Source organism: Corylus avellana, chromosome ca5 (assembly GCF_901000735.1).
Source record: "Corylus avellana chromosome ca5, CavTom2PMs-1.0".
NCBI classification, from domain to species: domain Eukaryota; kingdom Viridiplantae; phylum Streptophyta; class Magnoliopsida; order Fagales; family Betulaceae; genus Corylus; species Corylus avellana.
Window position 1 is genome coordinate 35,149,770 of NC_081545.1, and position 26,339 is coordinate 35,176,108.

The 26,339-nt window shown below is 36.4% G+C and overlaps 5 protein-coding genes across 10 annotated transcripts; 1 reads left to right on the plus strand and 4 right to left on the minus strand.

Annotated features, from left to right (window-relative positions):
• Positions 1 to 402: 402 nt before the first annotated feature.
• LOC132181119 (small ribosomal subunit protein uS10y-like) lies at positions 403 to 2,765 on the minus strand. Its single transcript, XM_059594195.1, has 4 exons — positions 2,595 to 2,765; positions 1,883 to 2,012; positions 1,431 to 1,544; positions 403 to 745 (listed from the first exon to the last, which is right to left on the minus strand). Exons 2-4 carry the CDS (start codon positions 1,992 to 1,994, stop codon positions 603 to 605), a joined length of 369 nt encoding a protein of 122 aa, XP_059450178.1. The 5' UTR covers positions 1,995 to 2,012; positions 2,595 to 2,765; the 3' UTR covers positions 403 to 602.
• A 1,555-nt stretch (positions 2,766 to 4,320) lies between these two features.
• LOC132181358 (protein WVD2-like 7) lies at positions 4,321 to 8,205 on the minus strand. 4 transcript variants are annotated; one of them, XM_059594543.1, is made up of 9 exons: positions 7,981 to 8,205; positions 6,973 to 7,557; positions 6,308 to 6,670; positions 5,930 to 5,988; positions 5,772 to 5,846; positions 5,383 to 5,464; positions 5,210 to 5,272; positions 4,987 to 5,097; positions 4,321 to 4,840 (listed from the first exon to the last, which is right to left on the minus strand). In XM_059594543.1, exons 1-9 carry the CDS (start codon positions 8,047 to 8,049, stop codon positions 4,598 to 4,600), a joined length of 1,650 nt encoding a protein of 549 aa, XP_059450526.1. In that variant the 5' UTR covers positions 8,050 to 8,205; the 3' UTR covers positions 4,321 to 4,597. The 4 variants fall into 4 exon arrangements, with proteins under 4 accessions (XP_059450526.1, XP_059450527.1, XP_059450524.1 ...); XM_059594544.1 differs by having other exon boundaries at positions 5,389 to 5,464; positions 7,981 to 8,204; XM_059594541.1 differs by having other exon boundaries at positions 5,383 to 5,491; positions 7,981 to 8,204.
• A 2,732-nt stretch (positions 8,206 to 10,937) lies between these two features.
• On the minus strand, positions 10,938 to 17,542 carry LOC132182350 (peptidyl serine alpha-galactosyltransferase). Of its 3 annotated transcripts, none has more exons than XM_059595576.1 (9): positions 17,423 to 17,542; positions 16,878 to 17,294; positions 15,436 to 15,606; positions 14,727 to 14,970; positions 14,368 to 14,568; positions 13,453 to 13,934; positions 12,587 to 12,751; positions 12,128 to 12,371; positions 10,938 to 11,950 (listed from the first exon to the last, which is right to left on the minus strand). In XM_059595576.1, the coding sequence occupies exons 2-9, from the start codon at positions 17,183 to 17,185 to the stop codon at positions 11,306 to 11,308; spliced, it is 2,460 nt and encodes an 819-aa protein (XP_059451559.1). In that variant the 5' UTR covers positions 17,186 to 17,294; positions 17,423 to 17,542; the 3' UTR covers positions 10,938 to 11,305. The 3 variants fall into 3 exon arrangements, with proteins under 3 accessions (XP_059451559.1, XP_059451556.1, XP_059451557.1); XM_059595573.1 differs by having other exon boundaries at positions 17,409 to 17,542; XM_059595574.1 differs by having other exon boundaries at positions 16,878 to 17,542.
• Positions 17,543 to 19,112: 1,570 nt separating this feature from the next.
• LOC132182234 (phenylalanine N-monooxygenase-like) lies at positions 19,113 to 19,658 on the minus strand. Its single transcript, XM_059595423.1, has one exon. The coding sequence runs from the start codon at positions 19,656 to 19,658 to the stop codon at positions 19,113 to 19,115; it is 546 nt and encodes a 181-aa protein (XP_059451406.1).
• A 2,041-nt stretch (positions 19,659 to 21,699) lies between these two features.
• Positions 21,700 to 24,882, plus strand: LOC132182722 (uncharacterized). Its single transcript, XM_059596044.1, has 9 exons — positions 21,700 to 21,803; positions 22,448 to 22,473; positions 22,722 to 22,806; positions 22,907 to 23,116; positions 23,565 to 23,687; positions 23,763 to 23,820; positions 23,922 to 23,995; positions 24,511 to 24,599; positions 24,684 to 24,882. The coding sequence occupies exons 1-9, from the start codon at positions 21,708 to 21,710 to the stop codon at positions 24,751 to 24,753; spliced, it is 831 nt and encodes a 276-aa protein (XP_059452027.1). The 5' UTR covers positions 21,700 to 21,707; the 3' UTR covers positions 24,754 to 24,882.
• Positions 24,883 to 26,339: the final 1,457 nt, after the last annotated feature.

A 26,339-nucleotide genomic window follows, 5' to 3' on the forward strand; every position in this document is an offset into this window, starting at 1 on the left:
ATTGCACCATATCAATTACATAGATGGTGCTTATGGGTAAAAGAGGTTTACTGGGTGTGTATGCTTGAATTTATGCATAACAGGAATGTGAATGGGATTTTGGAGATATTTTACATATGGCTCTATTTATCTTATTTGCCTCCATCCTTGGAATAGATTATTTTAAAATGGCGTTATAACAATTCAATGTTTAGTTTCGTTAAGCAACAGATCCTTTCTAGTGGAATAGGGTATTTAAAATGGCGACTATTCTGAACCACAAATTTAACAAGTTAAAAACCGACATCAATTTCTCCGATCATGGAATTAGATGACTTCCACTGGAAACGCTTGAAAAAGAAAAAATTTCTCGGGTATTCAATAATCATTCAACTTTAGAAAACTGCAACAAAAAAAAAAAAAAAAAAAAAATCCCTCCTCACAGAAGTCTTTTCACTTTAAAAACATACTGAAATTTGAAAAACACATACTGCATTACACTACAGCTCACCAATCAAGATCTGAGGCTTGATGTATGTTCCCAGACAACCGGGAAACATAAAGTAAAGATTTCTAATAACTAAAATGATTTTGAAGAGGGAAATTGCAAAAGTAGGCCACGTTCAAGAATCTGCAATGGTAACTTCAACCTCCACACCAGGTTCAATAGTAATAGAGGTAATCTGCTTAACAACATCTGGGGAGCTGAAGAGGTCAATAACTCGCTTGTGGACGCGAAGCTCAAATCTATCCCAAGTGTTGGTACCTGCAAACCAGAAAACATGACTTTACAAAATGGTTTTCATAGACGACTTCCAGGTCACAAGGCTCATATATTTGAGCCCCTAGGTCTTTCCTTTCAGTTTCAAGAAAGCTACTATTAGCATAAACAATAAACAAGGTGACAAGTGAGGTACAAAGTTACTGAAGAGTGCAAGAAGTTGCAATGACTAATCTGATATGTCTCTAGGAACCAAAATAATGTATGTCTCTCCTTATTGCCTTGTAGTTGTTATACAAACACCCCAAAGAGACAATTTCACCTCCTACTTTCATATTTCTTCCAATACCTGCCTTCCTTCATTAAGTAGGAGGCAATGCACCATTCCGCCATTGAAGCAAAGTGACAACATAATGAAGAAAGGAAACTAATGTATAATGAACAAACAGGCCAAAGTACCATGCATGTCATAATGATGGAAGCATACTTGAAAGAACACTGCAATACAAGTTCTTACAAAGGCACTAGATAAGATAGCCATGGAAAAAGAAAAAGGGAAGAAGAAAGCAGACACACAAGTAACAGCAAGCTAAATAATCAACCATTAAAGAAGTTCTTTAAATTGGATCAGATAGGAGTATCCAATGAATATTGAAAAACAATGAGGTCAATGCTGCAGATATTTTTTGGAAGCCAAGTATATGAATCCAAGTAAGATATCAAAATGTACCTTCACCACAAGGGGACTTCCTGGTGGTGATGTGCAGAACCTTGGTGGGCATTCTCACTGGTCCCTTAACCCTCAACCGCTTGTCCTTGGCACCACGAACCAAATCAGCACAAACTATCAATCACGAAAGAAACAAAACCTCAGTCCAATCGATGCCAAGTATTCCAACAAGATATAAGATTGAAACAACCATGAAAAACTCAAGAATAATACAAAAAACTGAACACAACAAACAATGATAAAACCCCCAAATGGGTCATATCTAATTTAGAAGATAAACCAAAAATCATCTCAAAACAACTAACCCCAAATCAATCCTAAGATAATAATCAAAGAATGCCCCACCTCTGCTATTAAACCATTCTCAGAACCAAATTTATTACTCTTTCATCATCATCATCATATGGACCAGAACGAAAAGAAAAATGAAAGCAAAAGACTAAGTGGGGTACCTTTCTCGAGGTTCTTGACGTTCTTGGAGGAGAGAGTGATCCTGATCTTGTGAATCTGCTCCTGGGTTTCCTCCACACCCTGCTGCTTCGGCGGCTTCATCGCGTACGCCATCTTTTCTGCTTCCTTTTGCTGCCAAAAATTGCAATCACCACAAATGAATAACAAATGGGCCTCAGTCCGACACTTTTTTCTCATTAATTCTGTTACCAACACACTGTGATAACACATTAACACAGAATAAAAACACTGATAAAGCTAGTTAGGAAAAGGCAATAAGTTTACTCTGAATCCAGTAATGTAACACACTGATAACACAAACAAACAAAAAAAATTATCCCTAATCAACCCACTTTCACCCCAATCTATGAACAACATAACGAAATTTGTCCATATACGAAGTCTCAAAAATTCTAACACAACACTACAATATTCTTCCCTAACAAAAATAGTCCACAACAAACAAGTAATCACTAACATAGAAATGTAAGACTGCAATATTTTTCCTTTAGAATTCTTCCAAAACAATGTAAGGATGGTTTATCACAGATTAAACAAAATGAAAATCTACTTTAACCGACCCCCTATGCGAAGAAACACTTCAACATTGACAACCATAAACACCTCAAACAAAAGAAAAAGAAAAAATCAACCATAAACACTTCAAGTCTTCAACCATAAACAAACAGAGAAAATCGCAGCAGCACACTAAACCTGAAGAGAACGGCGGACAGACGGTGATTCGGTGAAAGGAAATGCCTCCGGAACACTAAACCTGAGAGACTGGAGAGAAGCTTCTCAGAGAGAGAGAGAAACCAGATCAGAATCGTTGGTGGCGGCAGGGAGCGGCAGAGACAGAGTTAGGGACTTGAGGGATTTTAGGGTTTCAAAAAAGAACGAATATATATGACCCTTTTTAAAAAAAAAATTTAATATAATTTCGGGTCTCCTTTATTAAATTTTTTTAAAAAAAAATACATATTTCTCCCAAACTAGACTACCCGATTGACTATTTGTATATCCTCATCTTCCAATTGAAATAATGTCTTTCTAAAGGCTTGTTTGGGGTTGTGTTCGAAGAACTTAAAAGTGTTTTTAATACGCAAAAAGTCCATTTGAGAAAAAAATTATTTATTCGATAAAAAAATTAAAAGCATTTTTAAGGGTCCAGAAAGCCTAAAAATTGTTAAAATACACTTTTGTCAAAAACTTAAAAATAAAACTTTTGTCCAAAAGTTTTTTTTTACTTAAAAACTCTATTTCTTGAACATAATTTAAACAAGCTCTAAAAGTACCAACAAAATTGGCTTTTTAAAAAGACAAAAATATTTTAAACAAACTCTTCTTATTTTCGCACTCTGTTTTTTGTTCTTTAAAAAAATGATTAAATGTTCACACACAATATATATATATATATATATATATATATTATTTTTTATTTTATTAAAGATATTTTTATAATTTTTTTTTGACATGTCCACAGAAGATGAACATTCTCTCAATTAAAAGTTTAGGGAGATATTTTCGTTATTGTTAAGAACTTCACTTACCTTGTTCTCATTTGGAGCTTTCCTTTTTTTGTTTGCTGTTGCCTTTGTGATGCTGCTTGTTTAAACCGATGCGGTTGTTAAATTAGAGGTCTTGAATTATTCCAACTGTTGGATTGCTAACATAGAAAGTCTTATTTGTGGGTGAATCCAGATTCCAAGCTTTGTCTATTTCTTTTTTGAACGTTCTTTATTTTTTTAAAAAAAAATATATATATTAGGGATACCAAATCTTTTACTAAAAGATAAATGCTAGTTCTAAAAAAAAAAAAAAAACAGATAAATGCTAAGATAATGTGAAGTTTATTCATTAGTACTCGTAGCATTTATCTCACTTGACAGTTCAAAGTGTCATACTTGATCCACAATACTCCACATGATCTATAACTAGGGACGGAGGAAGGGGGTGACTCATATATGCCATGGCCACCCCTCAACTCGTAAGGAAAAAAATAATAATAATTTAAGGTAAAAAAAAATAATTTTTATAATAAGGTAAATAGTTTTTTTTGCATATTGACCTCTAATAATACAATTTATTGGCCCTTGGCCCTGCTCATACTAAATTCTGCCTCCGTCTTCTTTTTAACTGTGTACCCGATATTGAGATACTTGACTTAAATTGCTAGTACAATCCAGGCTAGTGGGGAATGAATTGCTCATTGACTTAAATTGCTAGTACAATCCAGGCTCCAGCCTTCCATAATTTTTCTTGCCAAAACCATCCAAAATTGAGGGTATCATTTTAAGTATAAATGATACAGCTGCTGCATGAAAAAAATCCTGTGCTGCTTCAGTCAAATTCCTGGCAGATTTGAATTTCTCTATTGCAAGTCTAGATATTCATCAAATGAAACCTTTTTCTAATTTCATCTCAGCAACTCCACATGGTCGGTGGGATCAAGAAGTTAGGCGATGCATTCAATTATAGTATTTGGTACAGATGAAGGAAAACATTTTACAATATACACGCCTGCAAAGTACTAATTTCAGAAGGAGACTCTGCATAAATGTACGAATTTGCTCTGAACAAATGGTCCCATATTCCTGGCAGCTTCTTTCTGGTGTGCTGAATCATTAAGCAAATCCGAAAGTCTTTCTAAGCTCTAAGCATCAGTGGCATTATTGAACAATATTGCACATTGTTCCATGATATTCTGCTGTGCATATCTAATTGTAGTATCTTTGGTTCTGGCTATCCATGGGAATATTTGGAGATTTATTCTCATGAGTATCCACTACAGATTGTGGAGTGAGAGAATGAGTTGGAATTCGACTATCCTTTCCATGGACATGTTTGGAGCCACTTCTTTTGATTGAAGGCTTCTGAGGAGGAAGAGGGGATGTAGTCTCTACCATGACTCGAGTGGGCTTTCTTCCTAGTTTTGGTGACTGCAGATGTGTCAATGGAACCTATATGTCAAAAGGGAAGGAAAAGATGTTAAACCAGTCAAAACTTTTGCAGAATAAAATGACACCACTCAAGATGGCCAGTTATGTAGAAGTTTACTGGAAGATAACCAGACAGCCTAGTAAGATAACATAAAGAGGAAAGATACCTTCTTTATCTCACTCGGTTGCTCTTTTCTTTCCTTGTAAAAACTAGGCAGTGGCCTGGCTTTGAAGCAAAGGCTTTGGCGCAGTCTTCTAATTTCTGTTTCTGCTTTCTCCTGCACAAATGGTCATAGAATCAATGCCATTGATAAAACCAAGTTATGTGGACAAAATTTCTGCTTCCTTGAGTTTTCCAATCATATCCATGAAGCTGCACAGAGTTCTAACCTTGAGTTTTGTTTGCAGCTGCACTTTTTGTGCCTCATTAGCATTGAATTTGTCTTCTAGCTTCTGGAAGCGACAAGGGAGAAATGGCAAAGGCATACAAATCCATAAGTTTCATATTTATCGTCCACAAAACAGAGTTCATTGTATAAAAATATGAAAACAACAAGACCAACCCTTGCCTGCTTTCTCCTAGCAGCTCTTTCCTCTGTCCTGAAGAAGAAAGGGGTGGATAAATTTGGAGACTGGATTTTGTTTCTGCATGCACTCAAATATTTTGAACAACTGTCATTAAAATAAACAGTTATTATCAGAAGAACTCAAAGGGCCTTTTACTTATTAAAAAAAAAAAAACTCAAAAGGCCTTTAATTCCTTCAGAAATGGTATGTCTTATTTGGTTTTCCTAGAATGCTCATTTCCATGAGTTCCATTAGCAGCAGACTGGGAATTCGATATGCTGATGCAAGTAATTTATTTCCTTTTCATCGTATTCCTAGTATCATGAAATCTCTATGTATTAACAAATGTGAACTATTTGTGACAATCCAAGTGAAATATGCTTACTCGGTTGTGAGCAAGCGCCATTTTTGGCCGACTGTTTTACTTCCAGAGACTGAGGGATCAAGTGGTGTTCTGGCCCTGTGATTTATAGAAGTCACAATAATATATAAAACCCATTTCTTTTTTCTGAGCTACTGTGAGAATGCTATGAAATCAGATACCTTCTCTTCTCTGACCAAGGGGTAGCCGAAGGATGCATTTGTTCCACATTTTTAGATACCTGCATTTCCAAGATGAAATCATCTTAGCATGCATGACGAGAACTGCAAAGTTGACAGTTCATTCAGAAAAAAGAAAATTGTCTGTATAATTATTATTTATTTTTTGATAAAAGTAAATGGTCCATATAATTGAGAGGCCAAGGAGTAATGCTATATTATATTAGGGATGACGTGGTAGTGAGAATCGGTCTTTAATTTTTCTTTTTCTTTTTTAATAATGGCTGATTTTCACTACCACCTCATTCAATGTATTAAAGTCATATACCAATATACAAAATAACATTACTTGAGACCAAGTGCAGGGAAATAAGAAAGCACCATAGTTGGGGTCCTCAAAGGAGTCGAGCAATCTTTTGATGCCTTAGAAGAACTACCACCAACTCTTGAACTTTCAATCTTCCGGATTACTTTTGAAGTGAATCTATTAAGTTCTCTAATAGGAGTGAAATTGACTGACTTATGATGTGATTTAGGAGATCTCTTCTTATCCACAGAGTCTATTGCTGGCTTCATACTCATTGGAGTAGCATTATTTTCCTTCTTGGGACAAATAGGAGCTGTGTGCTTGGCAGGTGAAGATGGGAGCTTAGATGCTCTCTTATGAATCCATGACTTTGAGGAAGAAAGTGGTAGTTTCTTCTTGCTCATTGGCCCCAAAGAATCTTGATTAGAGATGCAACTCTGTTGCAATGACAATCATGTAAGCACCGCAACCTCAAAATCAAAACAAAATATCGCAATTTAATATTTAAAATAATGAGTTTTGTTTTTACTATTACTAGCGATTTGAAAACATAATTTTTTCTACATTTTCAAACTGTGACATTTTAAAAACGCACTCTCAAATGAAACATTTATTGCGTTTTGGTATGAAATCATATTTTTTGTCTACAAAATCCCACTCCGAAACGTACTCTAAATGGGTCGGATTCAAGTTAACCAGTGAGTTGACTTGACACACTAACACAAATTGTCAACCATACCTTCACTAGGGGTTTCTTCATTTGCGGTGTTCCACCGAGCTCCATTTCATTTAGCTTGTGATTATCAGCATCCCTAAGGTGGCTCTGTTGTTCAACTTCCAAAGAATTCTCCACAAGAACTTGGTTTTCAGATACCAGATCAGCTTCATCCACAGTACCACCTTCAAATATATCCATCCCAGCATTTGAACCATAGCCATTGTCATGGACAGTAGAATATGCCTCAGTATATGGGGCCTTGACCTTAGGTTGTTGGTCAACAACCTCGTTGGAGTTTTCACTCGTCATCTGCAAATCATGGGTACTAATGTTGTGATCTAGATCTTCTTCTTCAGCTGGTTTTGGGGCATTGTTTGCTGCAGCATTTTCTTGTTCAAGCAAGGCTGCCGCCTTTTGAGCTGCAATTTTCTTGTAGTGAGCTTCAAAGAAAGCTTTCTTCTGAGCCACCGAGCCAGGCCGGGCGTACCTCTCGGCCTCTTCAACATAGCGGTTGTGAGAGAAGGATGACCATTTCTCCCAAGCTAAGGACTCTGACATGAACCTCCCAAATGAGATTGACTGCCCCAGAGCATGAATGGGGTTTCCCTGAAGCAGAAAAATTTCTTAAACCCATCTAGAAATTGAAATTTTAGTCCCATTAAAAGATGAAAACCTGAAAAATAGTGGCGAAATCTTTCACAAGAAACTGAATACCGTTTGGAAAAGCAATTGATGGAGAAAATGCAGAAAATAATATAAATTTAGGTACTTTTCTCTGCTTTCATTTGGTGGGAAAGCTTAAAGTACTACCCAATTGAGCTCCATAAAATTACAGCTAATTTTCTGGTGAGAGTATTTTAGTTAGCGGATGCAGAAATATTGGTGCATGACATACTTCTAGTTCCTCAGCAACCATAGATTTTGTAAGAAAAGAAAAAGCAAAGCAAAAACCTTTAGGACCCCATATCCACCCAACCAAGAAAAACGAAAACAAGAACTCAAATTAATTCCATAGTTTCATGAACTGACCTCATTTGCTTCATTGGAAATCCCAGAAGTGTAAGAAAATGGTTGCATGAGACAAGCTGAGTCTCCCATGTTTCGTCAGCTGCTGAAACCCCAAAAAAATCCAAACTTTAGAATTCTTTATGGTCCTGTATTATTGTATGTGGACTTTCTCACTTGTATACCGTTCAAAAAATTTGAAATTCAAATGGAAAGCTGTGAGTCCATGTTGTGGAAAAGCAGGCCCACATGCAGAGGAGAAACAGCAGTGTAGTGCAATCTTTTATTTCGGAAAGTGGGGTCTCTCTCTCAACCATGTTTGGAGGAGCTTCCATCTTTTTTCAGCTTCAAGTGGCCCCCACATGTTGAAATCTATGCAACGTTCAAATCGTAGGTTCTTGGGTTTTAGTTCAAATTTGAGGAGCCCCTCTTTGTGCTTTATTTATCAAAAGTACATTTTGAGAGTTCTTTAAAGCTTTCTCACTTAATAGTATTTTAATGCTAAAAAAATTAAATAAATAAATTTAATTATTTTGTGACTGGCATAATAATCGTCAATGAATTATTGCATTAATTTATTATATGTTTAGCAGCACTTAATAGTTAATACCATTTTTTTTATGGTTGAAGCAAATAGAGGCATGGCTGGTCTTAATAATGAGAGAGAGAGGGCTTGAGGGTGGGTGGCAGTGAAGATTGCATAGGGTAGAGATGTAACATGTTGAACAACCAGTAGTTGCAACATTACCATGACAACTAACAAAGCAAATCTTGTGGATTGTGGACAGGTCCTAGGTTGTCCCGAAATCTTATCCAAACAAAAAAAAGAAAAGAAGTGATTGGCCTCAAAACTAACCCGGCTCTGGACATTTGAAAAGGAAAAATTACAAGACATGATTAGTACATAAATGAATGTTGAACATTATAAAAGCTGTATGTGCCTCACTTCTGGGCAAATGGATGATGTTCTATTTTAAGGTAAAATTTTCAAATTCAATTTATTAAACTAATGTCTTTCTTTAAAGACGTAACATGCTCTAAAAATATATGTCAATTTAACAGACTGAATTTGAGAAATTCTCCATTCCCTAATTTAAAGGAAAACTTTGTTTGTGGTAAATTTGACCAATCATTTGAAAATCAGTTGCAATCCTAACCAATCATTTATGAATAAAGGACATGCATTTGTTAGGATAAAAATTTCCTTCCAATTGGATTGAAAGACCATCCTTCAACTTAGTTTGAAAAATTGTCATATATCCCTTAACATGTAAGTATTCTTCTAGTAAAATTTCCTCCGACTTTGTTAATGCTATTAAAAAAAATGTATTTTTCACATAATCAAGAGATCTATAACATAATTATCACTAGAAATAACAATGTCAAACAATATTGGATCTTCCTATTGCACCCGATTTCCAATAGATCTCGGCGTCTTGGCCCAATTTACCATTTTGATTGGAATTAAAGCTTAGTTGAGTAAGTTAACCTAATTTTTACAAGATGAATTTTCAACCTGGGTTGATCTTCAAATGTTATTGTTTAACCTTTTTTAAAAAAAATCTATTATTTTTTCTACTCAACATTTAATCTTCATCTTTAACCTTTTTTCTTTTACAACCAAGCCATATAAGGCATAATACTGAAGGCGACTTTCTTAAATTAGAAATCTAGATACCATATTTGCAATAGCCGTGATGTGTAACATGAATTAAGGCGTGCAGTGTTATCTGTTAACCTTTTTCCTTTGTTTTTTTTTTTAAAAAAAAAAAAAAATTATATATTTTGTTTTCCAAGAAATGAAAAAACTGTTCGTTTTCCAAGAAATGAAAACGTTTTTTATGAAAATATTTTACATCAAGAAAAATTTAAGGTCAAAAAATCGGAGCCTTATGGTTTCCATAAGAACATCTTTCTTTGAAAAAGAAAAATATCCCTGTATATATATGTTCCATAAATCAACGTTTACAGAAGGAAAATGAAAACTGAATGATAATGAAGGATAGAGACCTTTTGTTTACAGAGATTTGGAAACCAGAAAGTACTCAGTCGATCAAGTGTTGTCTGCTCATCACATGCATAAGTAAATACCTAAGCTAGAGCTGCTACTAAGGAAAAAAAAAATTTCCTTTCCAAAAAAGAATGAGTGGATTTGGGTGGGACCTTGTCCGGACCAATTTCAAGTGTATACCACTTCAAATGCGCCCACTCTTTTCCATCATCATCGAGCCCATCCATATAGAAAATGATGTAGCCATAAGAACAAAGAGCAAAAAATGATGGTCGACTCTGCAGCGGAGACAACAGCGTCGCCACCACCCCGTGGTGCCTTTCCATGGAGCTTTTTTTTTTTCTTTATACCTTCTTCCAAATCGGTGGTGAAGAGAAGAAAACCTTTGCAACAATTAAAGGGCTTGTTTGGGCGTGAATTTTGTGGGAAAGGTGAGAATTGAGAAGGGCATATGTAGATGAAGGAGACAATGGCACATTTAAATAAGTTGTTACGTACATGTATTATCCGTTGAGTAATAGGTTGCATCACTGCATGTGATTGTGTGCAGTAGGATATTTATGAGAAGCAGACATATGAGAATTAGAGACACGTTAGATGAAACTTATTTATTAATTTGAAAAAAAATAATTCAACTATTTTCGATAAAAAGGAAAAGAAATGGTTAACAAATAAATAGTTAATCATTAGGTGGCCACATCATCGATGATGATGTGACTATTTATGTTAAGTGTCAAATTTTAATTAGTCTATGTGTCAATGACGTGAACTTTCGTTAAGTTAACTAACGGTCAATGGATGGAAGAACTAATTTGGTCTTTATCAAAATCACAGATACTTCCTGTGATACAAATCAAAACCTAAGGGAGAAAAAATAAAGTGTTTAAACTCTAGAAGGGTTCTTAGTATTTAACCTTAAAAGAAACTTTTTGGTGCATGAGTATCCCTACTGTTCATAAAAAACATTGCATTAAGGGAATAATAAAGAACATGCATACGAGAAAACATACCACGTCCACATTAACCACGCAGTAAGCAAGTTTACAATTCCTATTTCTCATGCAGATCTGCCTACACACATGATGTCCTATTTCTCATGTCCATCTTTAAGTATTGACTTCTGTAAAAAAGTTGAGAAGTCTTGAAATAGTAAGCATGAAGCTGAATGCTAGAATGGATTGGTCTAGCTGATTCAACATAGTATGCGCTCCATTGCAGTATTTCCCATCACACACTTGGTCTTCAATGTTCTAATGCAGTTTTTCTTTCTACTGATGTCATTTTGAGAAATAAGAAAATAATGATATAAGGATGTGTCAGCACTGCAAAATTTGCCTGTCACGTCTTTGTATCAAAGTATCCTGAATGTGAAGCTCTTCTCTTGTTTCTGTGAGTTTTAGCTCTTGTCCCTTTTCTTTTACTACCAGAAAACACCACAAACATGGCTGCAAAGAAACCCAAGCCAGCAAATACCCATAGAGCAACAACCCAGAACCTGAAAGAACTAAACATCCCGTCTATCATGGCAGGTTTCGGCAATCCATGAGAATTATTCTTTGGCAAGTGGTTGCTTCTTAAAGCATGATCATGACTTTCATCAAAGCTACCAAACTTCCTTGACATTGCAACTTCCTTTGCTGTGTTCAAGTTTGAGGTGGATAGGGTACTGGGATCAGTGCAGTTCCTTCTCTCATGATGAAGACGTAGTGCCTCGTTCAGCGTCTTTGCACATTCTATGCTAAGCAGGTCACGTTGTAGCAAGTTCTCATCGGTCCTATCGAGTGTCGAAGGATCGGGTGGGTCTGGAATCTTTGCCCAGCATCTATTAATCATATCGACATTTCTATAATTTGCCTTGTCAAAGCTCCAATTCCCAACACGGAACTCCAATCCATAGTGGAAAACTCGATATCTGACACCAGTTTCAGGAACATATCCTGGGTATATCAGTATCTCCCTGTTAATGACATGCCTTAATTGCAACTGCATAGAAAAGGAAGAAGAGAGAGGGATGAGGGACACTTGTCAGAATAGTCATTCATAGAAAACTAAAACTCCTTCAAGCACATAGACCATTTTGCCACATTCTATGAACAGCAATGTAAAGTGTATGAAACAATAACGTAGATTATAAATTGCTTCACGAGAAACAAAAAGTACCTCTGCTGCACCGAATGAATAACCATACATCTCACTAATCCACCCAGATTCATATATATCTCCTGTGATATTTGTAGCATAATGAGCTTTGTCAGCACGGACCTCCTCTGTTTTATGCAGCCATAGCATAGCAAAATTCCGGAGATCATCTATATGCATGATGATTACACCTCCAACCTTGTTGCATGCCTCAGGATGGCGAGTATGGAGTTTTGCGAGCTCATTGTCACAGCCAATAAGGTAGCTGGCATGGATAGAGCAAAAGACAACAGTTATATGCATCGAATGCAACTATGGATGCAATCATAAAACATGCACACAAAAACAAATGCATGTACATGCACAAAAACGTTACAGAGAGAGAGAGAGAGAGAGAGAGAGAGAGCAATGCCAAATTACACTGAGTGCCTACAGACCACACACAAATTCGTTAGGGAGACATAAATTACTGTATCTTACTCGTAGGGGGTTGAAACTGGCCGCCCACGTTCTGCGTTGAACTCCCACGGAGTAATTGGGCCTCTCAAGATCATATCAGCATCAAGAATTACAATGAACTCGGCATCAATATTTGCATGATTGAGCCAGTGAAGGACTGCAGCTGGTTTATTGATTGCTGGATACCTGGCATGGAACAAACAAAAGCAAGATTTGTATCCTCCTCTACAATCCATGTCATTGCATCTACTTCTCTACACATTTTCTCTTTGTTCTGCTTGTTTTTTAGTAGGGGCTGGGGAGAGGGATTAGCATTAACTTTTCAGCTTCACAAAAATATTTGAAAGAATTTCACTTTTGTTTTTGAATTCTTGTTATGTTGTGACATGGATGCATATTTATCCAGATGATTTAAGTAGGTCCCCCACTGAAAATGTCACAAAGATGAATTCTAAATAATTCAATCGTAGATGTTAAACAGATATTTTTGAAGAATTTTTAAAGTAAAAACCCACAAAATAATTTATCAAGATCTTTAATTTAATTAGAATCGCTCAGTAGTTATCTGAACATAAATGGAGCAGTCAATTTAAACTATGGTACATCTTGTCAAGGAGTATATGGAAATGTGAAAAGTAAAACAATTAGAAAGACATTTGCTAAAGTTCAAGAGGTTTGAGCTTTACAGAATATTGTTGCTTAGGATACTGGTAGAGATGAAAATTGGACATGCATTACATGAGACAAATGGCTGGATGTCAATGCTGAAGTTAATATCATGGCCTATCAGAAATCTATCAAAAGTTTAAAGACAACTTTTTTTTTGACAAGTAATAATAATATTTATTGCCAAAATGACAAAAATATATGAAGAAAATAGAAATTACCAATCCCCTGTTAATGGGTGTCGACTCATGGAAGGAACATTATGGGTGGGAGCTAGATCATGGCCAGTATACTGCCTCAAGTCTTCATCAGTGCAGCTGAGAAGTCGTGTGATATTTCCAGGCTGGCCACTCAGGTGGAAGCTGTGGACAAGTCCTACAGTCTGCCAATCAAAGTACGGGGTACATTCTGTGGAAAAAATGGTGTGAATTTTCGGATATTGCCTCCCAGGGTCATCAATGACCTTCTGCTGAGCCTTTACTGACTCTTGCTCAGTTTGTAAAGTAGCAGGAGTCGGAAACTTTGGCTGAGTTAGTTCAGCAAACTTTTTACTCTTTAAAAAGCTCAAGTATTTCGACCAACTTGATTTAGAGCATCCATTTGCTTTATGTTGTAATAAAAGACCCTCATTCAAAGTGTTAATACATTCTATACTTATAAATAGGCCCCGCCTTTTATTTGGATCAGATTCCATCTGCTGTATCTGCACAAAGAAAGAATCTTAATGCACAATAAAAAGTCAAAATTTTTAATGCAATATTCCATATATGTAGATAACTGCATCATACTATAAACGAAATTTTAGTATTTAGACTTCTCCACAGCTCAAATGATTGCCATAAAAATGACAGCTAGTATATAGTTAAGCCAACATGGACGTTCTACTTAGTACTTCATCTGATTAGGACCTAAATCTGATCCTAAAAGATTCAAGCTTTACTTTGATCATAGAAAAATCATGCACAAAAATACACCATAAAAATAGTTTCCTGGGCCTAAATCTGAACCTAAAAGGTTCACGCTTTACTTTGATCATGGCACAAAAATACACCATAGAAAGACCGGTGGGCTTCTACTTAATTAAAATAGTTTCCTCTACTATAATGCATAATTTTTTTTTTTATTGGTTAATATACCTCTCGAGGATATGGAGGTTCAGGAAAGAGCCGGTCACAGTCATAAACTATATCATCCTCATGGTGATCTAGTTTACTAAAAGACCAATTTCCAACACTAAATGGCAAGCCATAGTGAAGAAGAATAGGTTCAACTCCTTCTCGTGGGATATAGCCTGGGTAGATCATCAAATTATCATTGATCTTGTGCCGAAGTCCAACCTGAAAAATCCCCAAGATAATTAAAACAGTTACAAGTTAAAACGTCAAGCAGTGCAACTCAAGTTGTAGATGGGTAGATTGGAGTTGAGATAAGTCTCAGTTCAAATCTAGCTTAGAAAAGGACAGAAACTTTAAGGAAGGAATTCAAACCAACTTACTTCTGCTGCACCAAAAGAGTATCCATACATCTCACTGATCCACCCTTTCCCATAGATGTCACCAGTTAAATTGGTGGCCCAGTGAGCTCTATCTTCTCGTACTTCTTCTGTTTTTGAAAGCCACATAGGAGCCAATGCTCGAAGATCATCTATATGCATGGCTAGAAGCCCACCAACTTTGTCACAGAGCTCTGGGTGTTTTGTGTGCAACTTAGCTAGTAGATTATCACATCCAATCAGGTACCTAAAGGAGAATTTCATTACATGAATACATGTTGAAAAGCAACAGTTTGCAGAAGGGGCCAAAATAACATAGAAATTTGACACAACATAATATTCTGGTTCTTGAAATCCTCCAAAGCATGGTTCAAGAGAATGATGCATAAGCTAGGACATAGAAGCTCTCAGGTTTTGATCTTTGATTGGGCAATGTTCATCTGACACTTGCAATAAATAAACTAATCACAAGGAAATAAGCACTCTCCTTCCTGCAACATCTTAAGAATGCAGAGTACAGAAATTATAATGAAAATTTTTTGCAAGGAAACGCCTGAAAATGCTCCCTATGGTCTGCCCAGGTTGTAGTAGGTACGTAGCTCTCTAAATCAATAACGAACTTCAAATTACTGATGGTTCAAAAATTTGTCATGGGAGAAATCCTTGCTTTGACAGAGTATCACCTATACAAAAAGAAAAGATATTAGATTACCCATAATAGGCTGCAACAGGTCTGCCTTTCTCAGCACCAAGTTCCCAAGGTATTATTGGGCCTCGGATGATCATGTCTGCGTCCAGAATCACAACCCAATCAACATTCTCTGCATCTTTACTATGTTTAAGCCAGTGCACAACTCCAGCAGGTTTGTTAATCGCAGGATACCTGCAAAACCAAATAAAAGACTTTTACTTTCTTTTCCCCCCGCTTTAGGGAATGGGTTCCCCTATAGCCGTAAGGTATAAAAACTTTTTTATACGAACAAGCAAGCACCAACATGATAATACAATGTAAGAGGTTAAGGGAGAGAACCATTGTTACAAAATTTGAGAATAATATCAGAGTGCAACCAAATGGATTGCATTAAGAAACATTAGGCAGAAGGATTAGAAGGCAAGCACAGGAAACAAAGTAGCTAATGCCCGTATGCTGAGATTTTGTAAGGAAATACCCCTTTTTTTGGTAAATAAAATGAATTATCTGGAAAGATAATTGTGATAAGTACAGACACCAAAGAAACTCCAGAAAAGCTTATAAGTTGACACAGCAACTATTCACAAAAACTGTAATGTGAGAACCTAAGCATCTATGATGTTGAAAAAGACTATATTCAGGAGAACTAAAAGACTTTATCAGGGCTACCTACAAGATAAAAAACATAGTGCCTAAAGAACATTCCTCAATAACCAACACCAAGCCACTGCTGACACCAGCAATATACCACCTCCACCTTTTTATAAATAACACAGAGGACTTCTGATGCAACCTTACATCAACTTCCCTACATTACTCAATGAAGTGCTAGCCAGGCTTACACTTCATTGGCTTTGATATGCTTTTCCATACAAGATATAGTTGCGGGTTCTAAACTCATATTTTGTAAATCGCTGTTCTCTACCTCACCTATAACCTTCTAAATCTTTCTTATTGAGTAACATTATTTGTTCCTTGTTCCTTGAGTTATCTTGCTCCATAATTACCTCAGCATTTGCAGCTCATCCTCGTTGCCAGCAATCACAATGACACCACGGACCAGTATAATCCCACTTCCCTTCTTCTCCTACTTTGCTCAACCCTGGGACATTTTGCTTCCCTTGGCACAAAAAACCAACAAACTATCCAACTTTCACCTCCATCTTCATTGCACACCTCTAAACATATCAAATCAATATTTTCTGTTCCATCCTTTTAGCCATTTCCAAAGCAAAGGAAACATGATGCATATAAGAGACTAGCAAAACTTGCAACAAAATGATAGCTTTAACTTCATTTTTTGATTTATGACATTCTTAGACCAAACCCATTTATTAGCAACAAAAACTAATCCAGAATTCCTCTCAGCTTAAGCTTTACTTCAAAAAAAAAAAAAACTAATCAAGAATTCCCAGAATTCAATACCAATTAAGAGGAAAAAGTGAAAAAACAGAGATTATTACCAGTCACCAGTCTTGGGGTGTCTGCTCATGGAAGGGACCTCAAGAGTGGGAGCCAAACCCATCCCTCTGTAGTTCTTCTTCTCATCCTCCGTACAGCTGAGCAGTCGGGTTATGGGCCCGGGTTGCCCGGCCTTCCTGAAGCTCTGCATAAGTCCCACCGTCTGCCAGTCGAAGTAGTTCTGGCACTCCACCGAGAACAGCGTGTGGATCCTCCACGGAGCCTCCCGACCCGTTTCCACGCCCCACCCATGCCCCATCAACCGAACCACCACCACCACCACCAAGACCAAAGCCAACGACTTTCCCATTGCAGCTCCAAGTTCAGGCTCGGATTTCAAATGGGTATCGTCTGAAAGATCTAAATTTCATGGCGATTTTCGCTGGGATCAAAATTGGAGCTTTCTTGATATCTCTAAACTGTAATAATGACCAAAACCCGACGACTTAAATTTTTTTTTTTTTTTTTTTTCAATTGTTATTGTCATTTAATCTAATAAACAAATCATAATTAAAGTTGACGAAATGAACTACCCTGGCTGGCTCACATGACAGGAGGCAGGAAGCGGGTTTGTCCAGCTTCATCAACGGAATTGGACAATGAAGGACAACGAAGTTGGAAATCAACGGGAAAAACGACACTGCTTCGCAGGTCGTCCTTAAATATTTGGTTGGACGAAACAGCGTCGTGTTGACCTTTCTCTTCATTACTTCCCATGTTGATGGTCCAACTAATAGCATTCTCAGTCGATGAGCTAAATAGTATTTTTATCTAAAATAACTAATTAAATTTATAAAAAACTTTTTATATTGAATTAGCAACAAAAAAAAAAAAAAAAAAGGCAAAATAGCTACTTAATTGGATTAGCAAAAAAAAAAAAATTACATGTAGTAGCACTTTTTAATTTAGTCATTTTATTTTTTATTGTTTCTCTCACCCGTTTTCTATTTTTTCCCAAAACTTTTTTTACTTTTCAAGGGATTATGATAATATTCTTTCACAATTTTTAATAAAAAAGATATTTAAATTATATAGATAAAAATATAGCTGTTTAAAAATTCATTAGCTAAACTAGATAAAGTGAGTTTCGATTAGCTATTTTGCATAAAAATTTGGCTCCTCCATTGGGAATGCTCTAACAAAGTTGTCACAGTCTAATCTAAGGTCATTCCTAAAATATAATTTTCTTATAGTTAACACTAGTTCAAGATTGGTTTGTGATATTTATTCCATGTTCATCATGTCTAAGTTAACATTAATTGACACCTTTATAATCGGGGTAGACTTATTTATCAAAGTTAATGCTCATTCATTTATAATAAATACTCCATCACATCCTATAGAGTAATGTTAAGGACCATCTTTTTATCTTTCTAATGCTAATGTGGCTTTCAATATTAATTTGAAAGATAAATATTATACATTCATTTTTTATTGTAAGTATTGATTATAAACATGGATGGGAATCTCAAACAATTGAGTTGTCAAAATTGCATATAATTCGAGATGATAAATTGTAGGAGATCTTTATTCAAAAGTAATTATTTAAAAAAAAAAAATCACAAATGCTTCATAAGTTATAACAAATCTTATATGAAATATAATTCTCTAAATTTTACTTGAAATGGAGATGAATCATTTCATGGTTAAAATTTTATTTTGTTGCATTTATTATGTACATAATACCGTGTGGTAAATATGTTGCTCAGTAATTTGAAAATTTTAAATGACGTAACAACACGTTAAATACAACAAAATAAAATCCTAACAATAAAATAACTCAAATTAAGAGGATGCCTATATTGTTGTTTTAACTTACAAATGAAGGTTATTAATCCAGATGTAAATTCCTTGACTAATTGGTCCTAACAAATGATGAGATTTCTTGTAATTAGTTATAAGGGGAAAATGCATTTTACCTCCCCGAAGTTTCAAGGGTTTTTCAATTTGAACCCCAAAGTTTGAAAATTGGCAATATACCCCCCTGAAGTTTCAAAAAGTTTCAATTTGAACCCTCCGTTAATATTTTCCGTCTAAACGGATGGAAGTGGTCCCACTTGCGCCTCACGTGACATATTAAGCCGTTTTCTTCCAATTTTGCCCTCAATCTAGATTTCAAAATTATGAGATTACCCTCAAAGGCTTTTCTTCTAAACTCACGTACTGCACCTTCTCTTCTTCCCAAAGTAAAAAAACTTTCTCTTCCACTCTTTCTAACACACACTGAAAAACATTTCTCAGGCCAGCCGTTGGGTTCTGGCAGTTATACGGGTTGAGGTTACTATGGCTGTTATTAAAATACCCAACTTTTCTTGTCGTCCCGTTTCTGGTTTGTTGCTGGCTTTCTGTTTGGTTCTCGAAAAAGAATGAGAGAGGAGAAAATGCAAAATTGCCATGATTTGAGCTTTGATCTCCTCTACTGATAGAGCTAGTTCCCCGTTGGAATTCTTTGCCAAAATGAAAGTGTCAAGCAAGTCCTCAGCCTCCTTCTTCTTCCCATCACTCCATTGCTCGCCTCTCTCATCGATGATCGGTTCTTCATAGCTGCTAACAATTCTCATAGCCTCACTCACTATCTTCTCATGACCATCTAAGTCTAGCGCTCTTAAGCATGGGATGTAATCCGACACAGCAAATGCATAAATATGATTGAGTAAGCTCCAAAGTGAAGTGAACTGGTTACAAACGAACCGAACAAGATTGTCGGCTTCTTCCGTCCATTTATTAAGTAGCCAGTGAAGTGTTTTGGAGTTGATTATATTGGAAGCCACCACCTTTCTCATCTTCTTCCATTGATCTTTCATAAGGCCATGTATCCACTGGAATGTTGGCTTGTTTGGGCCTGGTGGGAGTGGCCTTTGCTCACTGTTTCTATGGAATTTTGACTTGAATTTGAGAAGAAAGATGGAAAGGAACGTCGTACGAAAGATGAAGATAATGGTTAAGGGAACATAGTCATTTTCTAAGGTGGAGTAACCATGCAAATATCCCTAGTTGGCCATGATATGCCAACGTACGGCTCTTTCTCTTTCTCTAATTAGCTCGAAAAAATGAGAAGGTATGAGAAACAGAAAGAGGCATTGGCATATATATAGCAAAGCTTAGAGAATGACACTTTCACATGCATGTCAGTCAGCCGTGGGGCGATGGAGCATGCATGCATGTTTCTAGTTTTCTTAATTGGTTTTGTTAACGTGGTATGCCTTGAAACCAATCACGGCAAGTCAAATGCACCAATTATCAACAATAATAATTAATTAGCTCCAAATTCTTTACCCTCTAACTTGTTGAAGAAAAAGAAGTGCAATCACAGAGTATGAAATGAAATCCACACTCCTCTGTTCTACCCTGTTTCTGCAACCAAAAGCAGAGTGATTCTTTGTCATCAATGGATCATGTGCTAGGAACTATAGGGTGTCATTATTTACATGCCTCAGAAAGATTATTAGTTTTCAGGTAAATAATGTTGTTGTTGGTATGAATGTGATCTTCTTGGACCATGTGCTTGGACTGGAAACTTTATCCCCCAGAACCGGATCATCAAGAAGAAAGCATTGGTCCATTGGTGGGTTAGCGAGGGGTTCTTATCCTCCAAGACTGGCGAGGAGAAGGAGAACAATTTGTTCCAAGAATTTATCGACAAAGGCATCATCGAGCGCATTTCCAAAAAGCGCAGACCAAGATTAGAACTTTACAAGATGCACCCGTTAATTCGGTACGCTGTAATTCAGCTTGCGAAAGAAAAACGATACATTGGCTTTCACCTAAATGGAAATCCAACTGCAGATTTATCTAACAAGAGTAATGCGAGGAGGGGAACAAATGGAAATCAAACTGCAGATGTCTCTGACAAGAAGATTCAGAGTGGATGCCTGGCAACAACACAAGATGGATATTCGTCACTTCGGGAGTTGACTTATGGCTTCCGTCTGAAGGAGGAGAATGTTCAAACTCTGTTTAACGTAAACGAGCCTTACATTGATTTACGTTGATTTGGAGCTACTCTGTCATTTCTGGGCTTGCAATGGGCATGGAAGGGATTTCTTCTCAAGCGTACGGGGCCAAGCAATGGCTGGCATCTCATGGAGGCATTTTAGTTATCTAATTAAGCATTTGGAAGCATTTCCTCTCACAACCAGAACCTAGCGGCTGGCCTGAGAAATTTTTTTCATTGTGTGTTAGAGAGAGTGCAAGAGAGAAATTTTTTACTTGGGAACGAAACTCTCTTCTTATTGTCGTGCAGTACGTAAGTGCAGAAGAAAAGCCTTTGAGGGTAATATCATAATTTTGATATCTAGATTGAGGGCAAAATTGGAAGAAAACGGCTTAATATGTCACGTGAGGCGCACGTGGGACCACTTCCATTCATTTAGACGGAAAATATTAACGGAAGGTTCAAATTGAAACTTTTTGAAACTTCAGGGGGGTACATTGCCAATTTTTAAACTTTGGGGTTCAAATTGAAAAACCCCTGAAACTTCAGGGGGGTAAAATGTATTTTCCCCTAGTTATAAATATGAGATTTCTCCTCATATGAAGGAAGGTTAAAAAAAAACCCCTTATTTTCCGAGTCACGTCTTAATCTTTTACAAGACAACTTGGGCCAGTCTAGCCCAAAGTTAAATAGGCCCAAGTTAAATGGGCAAGCTTGGGCTCCTCACAAGTAAATCTAATATGATTTGATGGGCTAGTCCTGCATGGTTTTTAACCACGTCAAGAAAAGTCAACCTGGCAAGTCAAAGAAACTGAAGATCCATGTGGCAAATGTCCATTCGTTAAAGCGGGCAGGGCGGCGTGGCACTGCATATAGAAGATCAACGGCAATTCGGAAAATGGTATGTCTCAGAGAGAGAATGGAGATGGGGAAGCGGTCCGAATGGGTCGCCTTTTGCTTTCTTTGCTTCTCGCTTTCTCTGCAGACGATTCAGGTACCTAATTTGATCTCGCATTTATACATATTATATGCAAAACCCATGTTAATCTTCTACGTATGCTGCGAGTAGGCCTTGGTTACTTAAAATCTATTGCTGTCTTCGAACAAAAATCAACCCATATCTCATATTTGTCTTCCATAATCCAAGAAAACTTCCAAAACGTAATGGGTTTGTATTGAAAACTGTTTTGGATTTGGAGAGATGAAATAAAGTTGCTTACTTTGTGGGCTTGGATTGCTATTCGGGAATAGATAGAAATAGAAGTAGAACTCATTAAGATATGTGCCATTACAATGAAAGAAATCATGAACCTTCCATGTATATTAATAAAGTTTATAATTTTCTACTTTTAAGTGAAATGGCTCTTGTGATTTTATATTTACTTATGAATTGGGTTGATATTGAATTTGGAGTGAACTGGGTATTTCTCCAATGACCCCTTTTTAATGTTTCCTTAGGTTAGAACTTGTGCTTTCAGATGCATGTTTTTTTTTTTTTTTTTTTGCAAAACATTGTTTTCTCTTCTTTCTTAAACCTGTTCTGCAATATTTTGGAACCACATTTTGCTTTTCTTGGTTAAAATGGGGTGTTTCTTATACCATGATATTGCTAATCCCTTCCATTATTGTTTGTCACAGGGTTATAAAGAATCTGAAACTGCGAGGTAAATGGTTTGGAATGTTGGTTTTTTTGAATTTTTTTTTTATTATAGCTATTTTTAGTTTCCATGTCTAGCTGTTACCTATTCTCGTATTAAAGGGGACTTAAATTGTGAGTGAAACCTGAAAACTGCCATAATTTTATAAAAGGACCAAGCTCCATAGAATTGGGTTGTCTTTTGGTCGCAAATATTAGTTTGTTGTGTTCGCATTTTGTCAATATTTCATACTAATATTTAAGGTTGGCCTTCAGAACTCTTAAGCTAGAGCAAGGGGATGCTCATGAGGTACATTGTTCACGAGAAAGGAGTAAGGCAGCGTGGAAGATAATTGAGGAGGTATTAGAAGATTCTGGTGTTTAGAATGTCTAAAAACTAGCACCTGGGATACTTAATTTAGTATAGTACAAAGAACATTATCCCTTGATGTTTGATGCAGTATCTAATGCCCTTTGTGGAGAAAGAGAGATACCAAATTTCAAGAAGGTGTAGGCTTCACCCAGATAATGATCTGTACAGAGATCAGGAACAGCACAAGAGCCATGTAGGTGTAAATGAATGGCAATGTGGATACTGTAGAAAAAGGTTTTATGAAGAGAAACACCTTGATCAGCATTTTGACAATAGGCACTACGATTTGCTGAATGTGGTATGTGATTCTATTTTTCCTAGCATTGATGGTGATCAACCTATTTTTGTTTTGGAACATTTAGTGTAGTTGAATTGTAAATGACAAATCATACAAGGAAGCAATGCCCCATTTAGTTATTTTGTGTCTTACATATGCTTGAATCTGAAAAATTAGATTAAAAGGCTCAAGATTCCTAATATTGACCTCAATAGTTGTAAGAATTTATAGTGAACCTGATGACAGCAATCTTGATTCTTGTCATGTTTGTAAACTCAAATTTTACTTCTAAAATCATTGTCATCTCATTTTTAATATCTTAATAACTAAACACTTATTTAGACTGCATTTCTTCTAATTGTGCTTGATAATCAAATTCCTCTGAACTTTGGCAAGCATGGTCTTTTCATTGTTTTACCTTATATGGTGTATTGATAGTTGAATCATGGGATACTTGTGCTGAATCCAGAGTCACAGCAGGTGCTTGGCAGATATATGTGGCGCATTGCATTGTGACCTTGTTATGGACTCCGCGCCTCGCAAAACCAAGTGCAATCCTGCTGCAGCTGCAAAGAATCAACATCTGTGTGAGGTGGCCTACGTATGAGTGATGTTCCACATGTTGATTCTAGCATTCTTTGTATTCATATTTTAATGATTTGTGCAGAGCCTTGCCGATACTTGTTTTCCAGTGAATGGGGGTCCTTCAGCAGGCCGTCTTCATGGTAACTTTTTATTTTCATTTGTCATAATTGCAAATTTGTGACATTTTATATATTTTTATCAGACAATGATATCACTTTCTGATGTCATCGAGTTGTGACAGAATTCTTCTTGCGCCAATTCTGTGATGCCCACACTTGCACTGGAGGTCGGAAACCCTTCTCTAGAGGGCACAGGGTAAAGTTGACCATCGCACTTACCTCGTTTCTTTTATGTATGCTCAGATATACACTACAAGCATTCAAACAAGTAACCAAAACATATAGCTATACATTTTTAATTAATCTCCTTAAAATCTAATAAAAAATATAAAAAAAAAGGTTGACATAATGTTGAGGGAAAAGGAAAACCTTTGTTTTGTCTACATACCTCTGCCTCTATAGGCTTTCTTTTCATAATTAGTTAAATATTAGATATTATCTCTGAAAATAAAACATCTAAATCAGATAATTGAAGTCAATCAGATTAATTTATCTCCCTGATGGGAGCTCTCGGAGCTCTCTGTGGTACACACCCCCTACATTCGAACAGCAGCAAGCGTCCTGCATGCTTATAGCTGCTTTTGGAATCTTACATATCTTTAGCGTTTTAGAAACCTAAATGTATTCAACCTACCCTTAAATTTATCTTTCGAGGAAGTTTTGTTGATTATTCTCTTCTTTGATTCTGTCCATATTGTGTCATACGTGCAGAAGACTAGGAGTATATTCTTCCTTTCTGCTTCCATTTTGACACTGATGCTGTTGGCACTTTTCTATATCTTCATCTATATGCACCGGAGGTATCTACTCTCTAACTTCCTTGTTGCCCCATTTATGGCAGCTTTACGAATGGCTTCACATTGTTTGGTTATTTGACTTTGCAGGGGAATGAAAGGGGGAACAGTGGAGCTGAAGCGCATCTCAAAAAGTGTGCAGAAGAAAAAGCCCTCTTAGTAGGTCAAGTTTTTCCATATGAACACCAAGATTCCAGATGTACTTTATACAATCACAGAAAGCTTTACTTTTTGTTCTTAACAGAAATGGAGTTACTAATACCTCGAGGGATAATCCCATTTTTATCAAGATGCTGGAGGATACCACCAATGACACACACACACACACTCTCTCTCTCTATTCACCTAGCATATAAGCTATTACATGACTAAGTGTTCGTTTGGTTTGACGGTTTTAAAATGTACGGTTTGAAAAAATAGCAATGTCAAACTGCAGTTAACGAAAACATGATTTTTAAAAACGTAGTTAAGCTTTAGGTAAAATCAAGGTTCGGCCTTTAAGATCGTGCATTTTTAAAAATGCACACCCTTGCCTGTAGTTTAAAAATGGAGATTTTCTTTACATTTTCAAACCAATTTTTTTTTCAAACTTACTTTGAAATGGGTTAGCTTTGGCAATTTTGCTTCGAAACGCGTGTTTAGCTTGTAAAATCATGAGGCCAGATGCACTCTCCAAAGAAGACAGCTTGTGGAGAAAACAATGAGCATAACATAACCTTAGTTTCCCTTATTGAACATGACCTCGGAGTATCTATTATTATCTTTCTTTCCAAGTTTAATATTGCTAAGCAATGATGATGATACTGTGAGAAGTGAGATGACGCATGCATCATGCTTCAAAAAGTTATTTAATTAACGCTAATCACTAAGTTGATGTGGCTGGTGTGTGATTTTGTCACTTGCTATGGAGCCAAGTAGCCAAGTAGCCATACAATATGATGGGACAATACAAGGGAACTTACCTTGTTTATAACTATATATATATATATATATATATATATATATATATATTGGCTTTTTCCTTGAACCATTCTCTAATTGGAAGTCCAGGTCTGATGAAATTTGGCTTCTTCTTTAAGTCTGTTCTCTCTTCTTTCTTTTTTTTTGCTTTTTTTTTGTTCTTCCTTTTTTCTTTTTAAATAGTTTTCCACTGGCCAAAATAGGGAAGTGATTTCTCAGAAAGCCTTGGGCGGTGAAGGGGGGTGAGGCCGCTGCAAGGCATGAAAGGGAGGTAGATCTGGTTATCGAGGTCTCTATTTCAACATTTGATGTTGTCTCCCTAATTTAATCAGGCTAAGTCCATGTTGTTTGAGCTCCTGCTTATGAAGCAATTAAGCTTCTACTCATGCATGATTTGGATTGTTTATTAATGTCTCCCTAATCAGGCCGCCGCAACTGCAAGGCATGTTGTTTGACATCTTCCCTCCCTTAGAATGCATATATTGTGATAATCACATGCACCAAAGACAGATATCAGTTTAATAGATTGAGTTAGAAAAACCTCTTCCCATCCAATTAGCAAAAAGACTTTAAATAATGTTGTAGATTCGACTAGACTACTCATGAATCTGTCAATCATGAACTTAGCTTGTTTAGTATATAAGGGATTGGAATTAGGAGACAAATGCCTTCCCGTAATGCCATTAGCTTAGATACTTAATTAAATTCTCAATGTATATCTACAGGTGCATGCACGTAAATAAACAAGACTAGTGCAGAGATTCCCCTTCGTTTTCAGTGTTTAGC

Excerpts from the sequence above, each read along its gene's own strand:
- LOC132182722 (XM_059596044.1), top strand. The coding sequence starts at position 21,708 with ATGGTATGTCTCAGAGAGAGAATGGAGATGGGGAAGCGGTCCGAATGG. Across the intron at positions 23,117-23,564 it reads ACTACGATTTGCTGAATGTG|AGTCACAGCAGGTGCTTGGC; the intron begins GTATGTGATTCT and ends TGCTGAATCCAG. Across the intron at positions 23,821-23,921 it reads TTCAGCAGGCCGTCTTCATG|AATTCTTCTTGCGCCAATTC; the intron begins GTAACTTTTTAT and ends GAGTTGTGACAG.
- LOC132182234 (XM_059595423.1), bottom strand. The coding sequence starts at position 19,658 with ATGAGAAAGGTGGTGGCTTCCAATATAATCAACTCCAAAACACTTCAC.
- LOC132182350 (XM_059595576.1), bottom strand. The coding sequence starts at position 17,185 with ATGGGAAAGTCGTTGGCTTTGGTCTTGGTGGTGGTGGTGGTGGTTCGG. Across the intron at positions 15,607-16,877 it reads CACCCCAAGACTGGTGACTG|GTATCCTGCGATTAACAAAC; the intron begins GTAATAATCTCT and ends TTGGTTTTGCAG. Across the intron at positions 12,372-12,586 it reads CCAGTTTCAACCCCCTACGA|CTACCTTATTGGCTGTGACA; the intron begins GTAAGATACAGT and ends TATCCATGCCAG.
- LOC132181119 (XM_059594195.1), bottom strand. The coding sequence starts at position 1,994 with ATGGCGTACGCGATGAAGCCGCCGAAGCAGCAGGGTGTGGAGGAAACC. Across the intron at positions 1,545-1,882 it reads CGTCAAGAACCTCGAGAAAG|TTTGTGCTGATTTGGTTCGT; the intron begins GTACCCCACTTA and ends CGTGATTGATAG. Across the intron at positions 746-1,430 it reads GAAGTCCCCTTGTGGTGAAG|GTACCAACACTTGGGATAGA; the intron begins GTACATTTTGAT and ends TCTGGTTTGCAG.
- LOC132181358 (XM_059594541.1), bottom strand. The coding sequence starts at position 8,049 with ATGGGAGACTCAGCTTGTCTCATGCAACCATTTTCTTACACTTCTGGG. Across the intron at positions 5,847-5,929 it reads CCTTGGTCAGAGAAGAGAAG|GGCCAGAACACCACTTGATC; the intron begins GTATCTGATTTC and ends TATAAATCACAG. Across the intron at positions 5,492-5,771 it reads TGGCGCTTGCTCACAACCGA|TTGTTCAAAATATTTGAGTG; the intron begins GTAAGCATATTT and ends TTTTAATGACAG.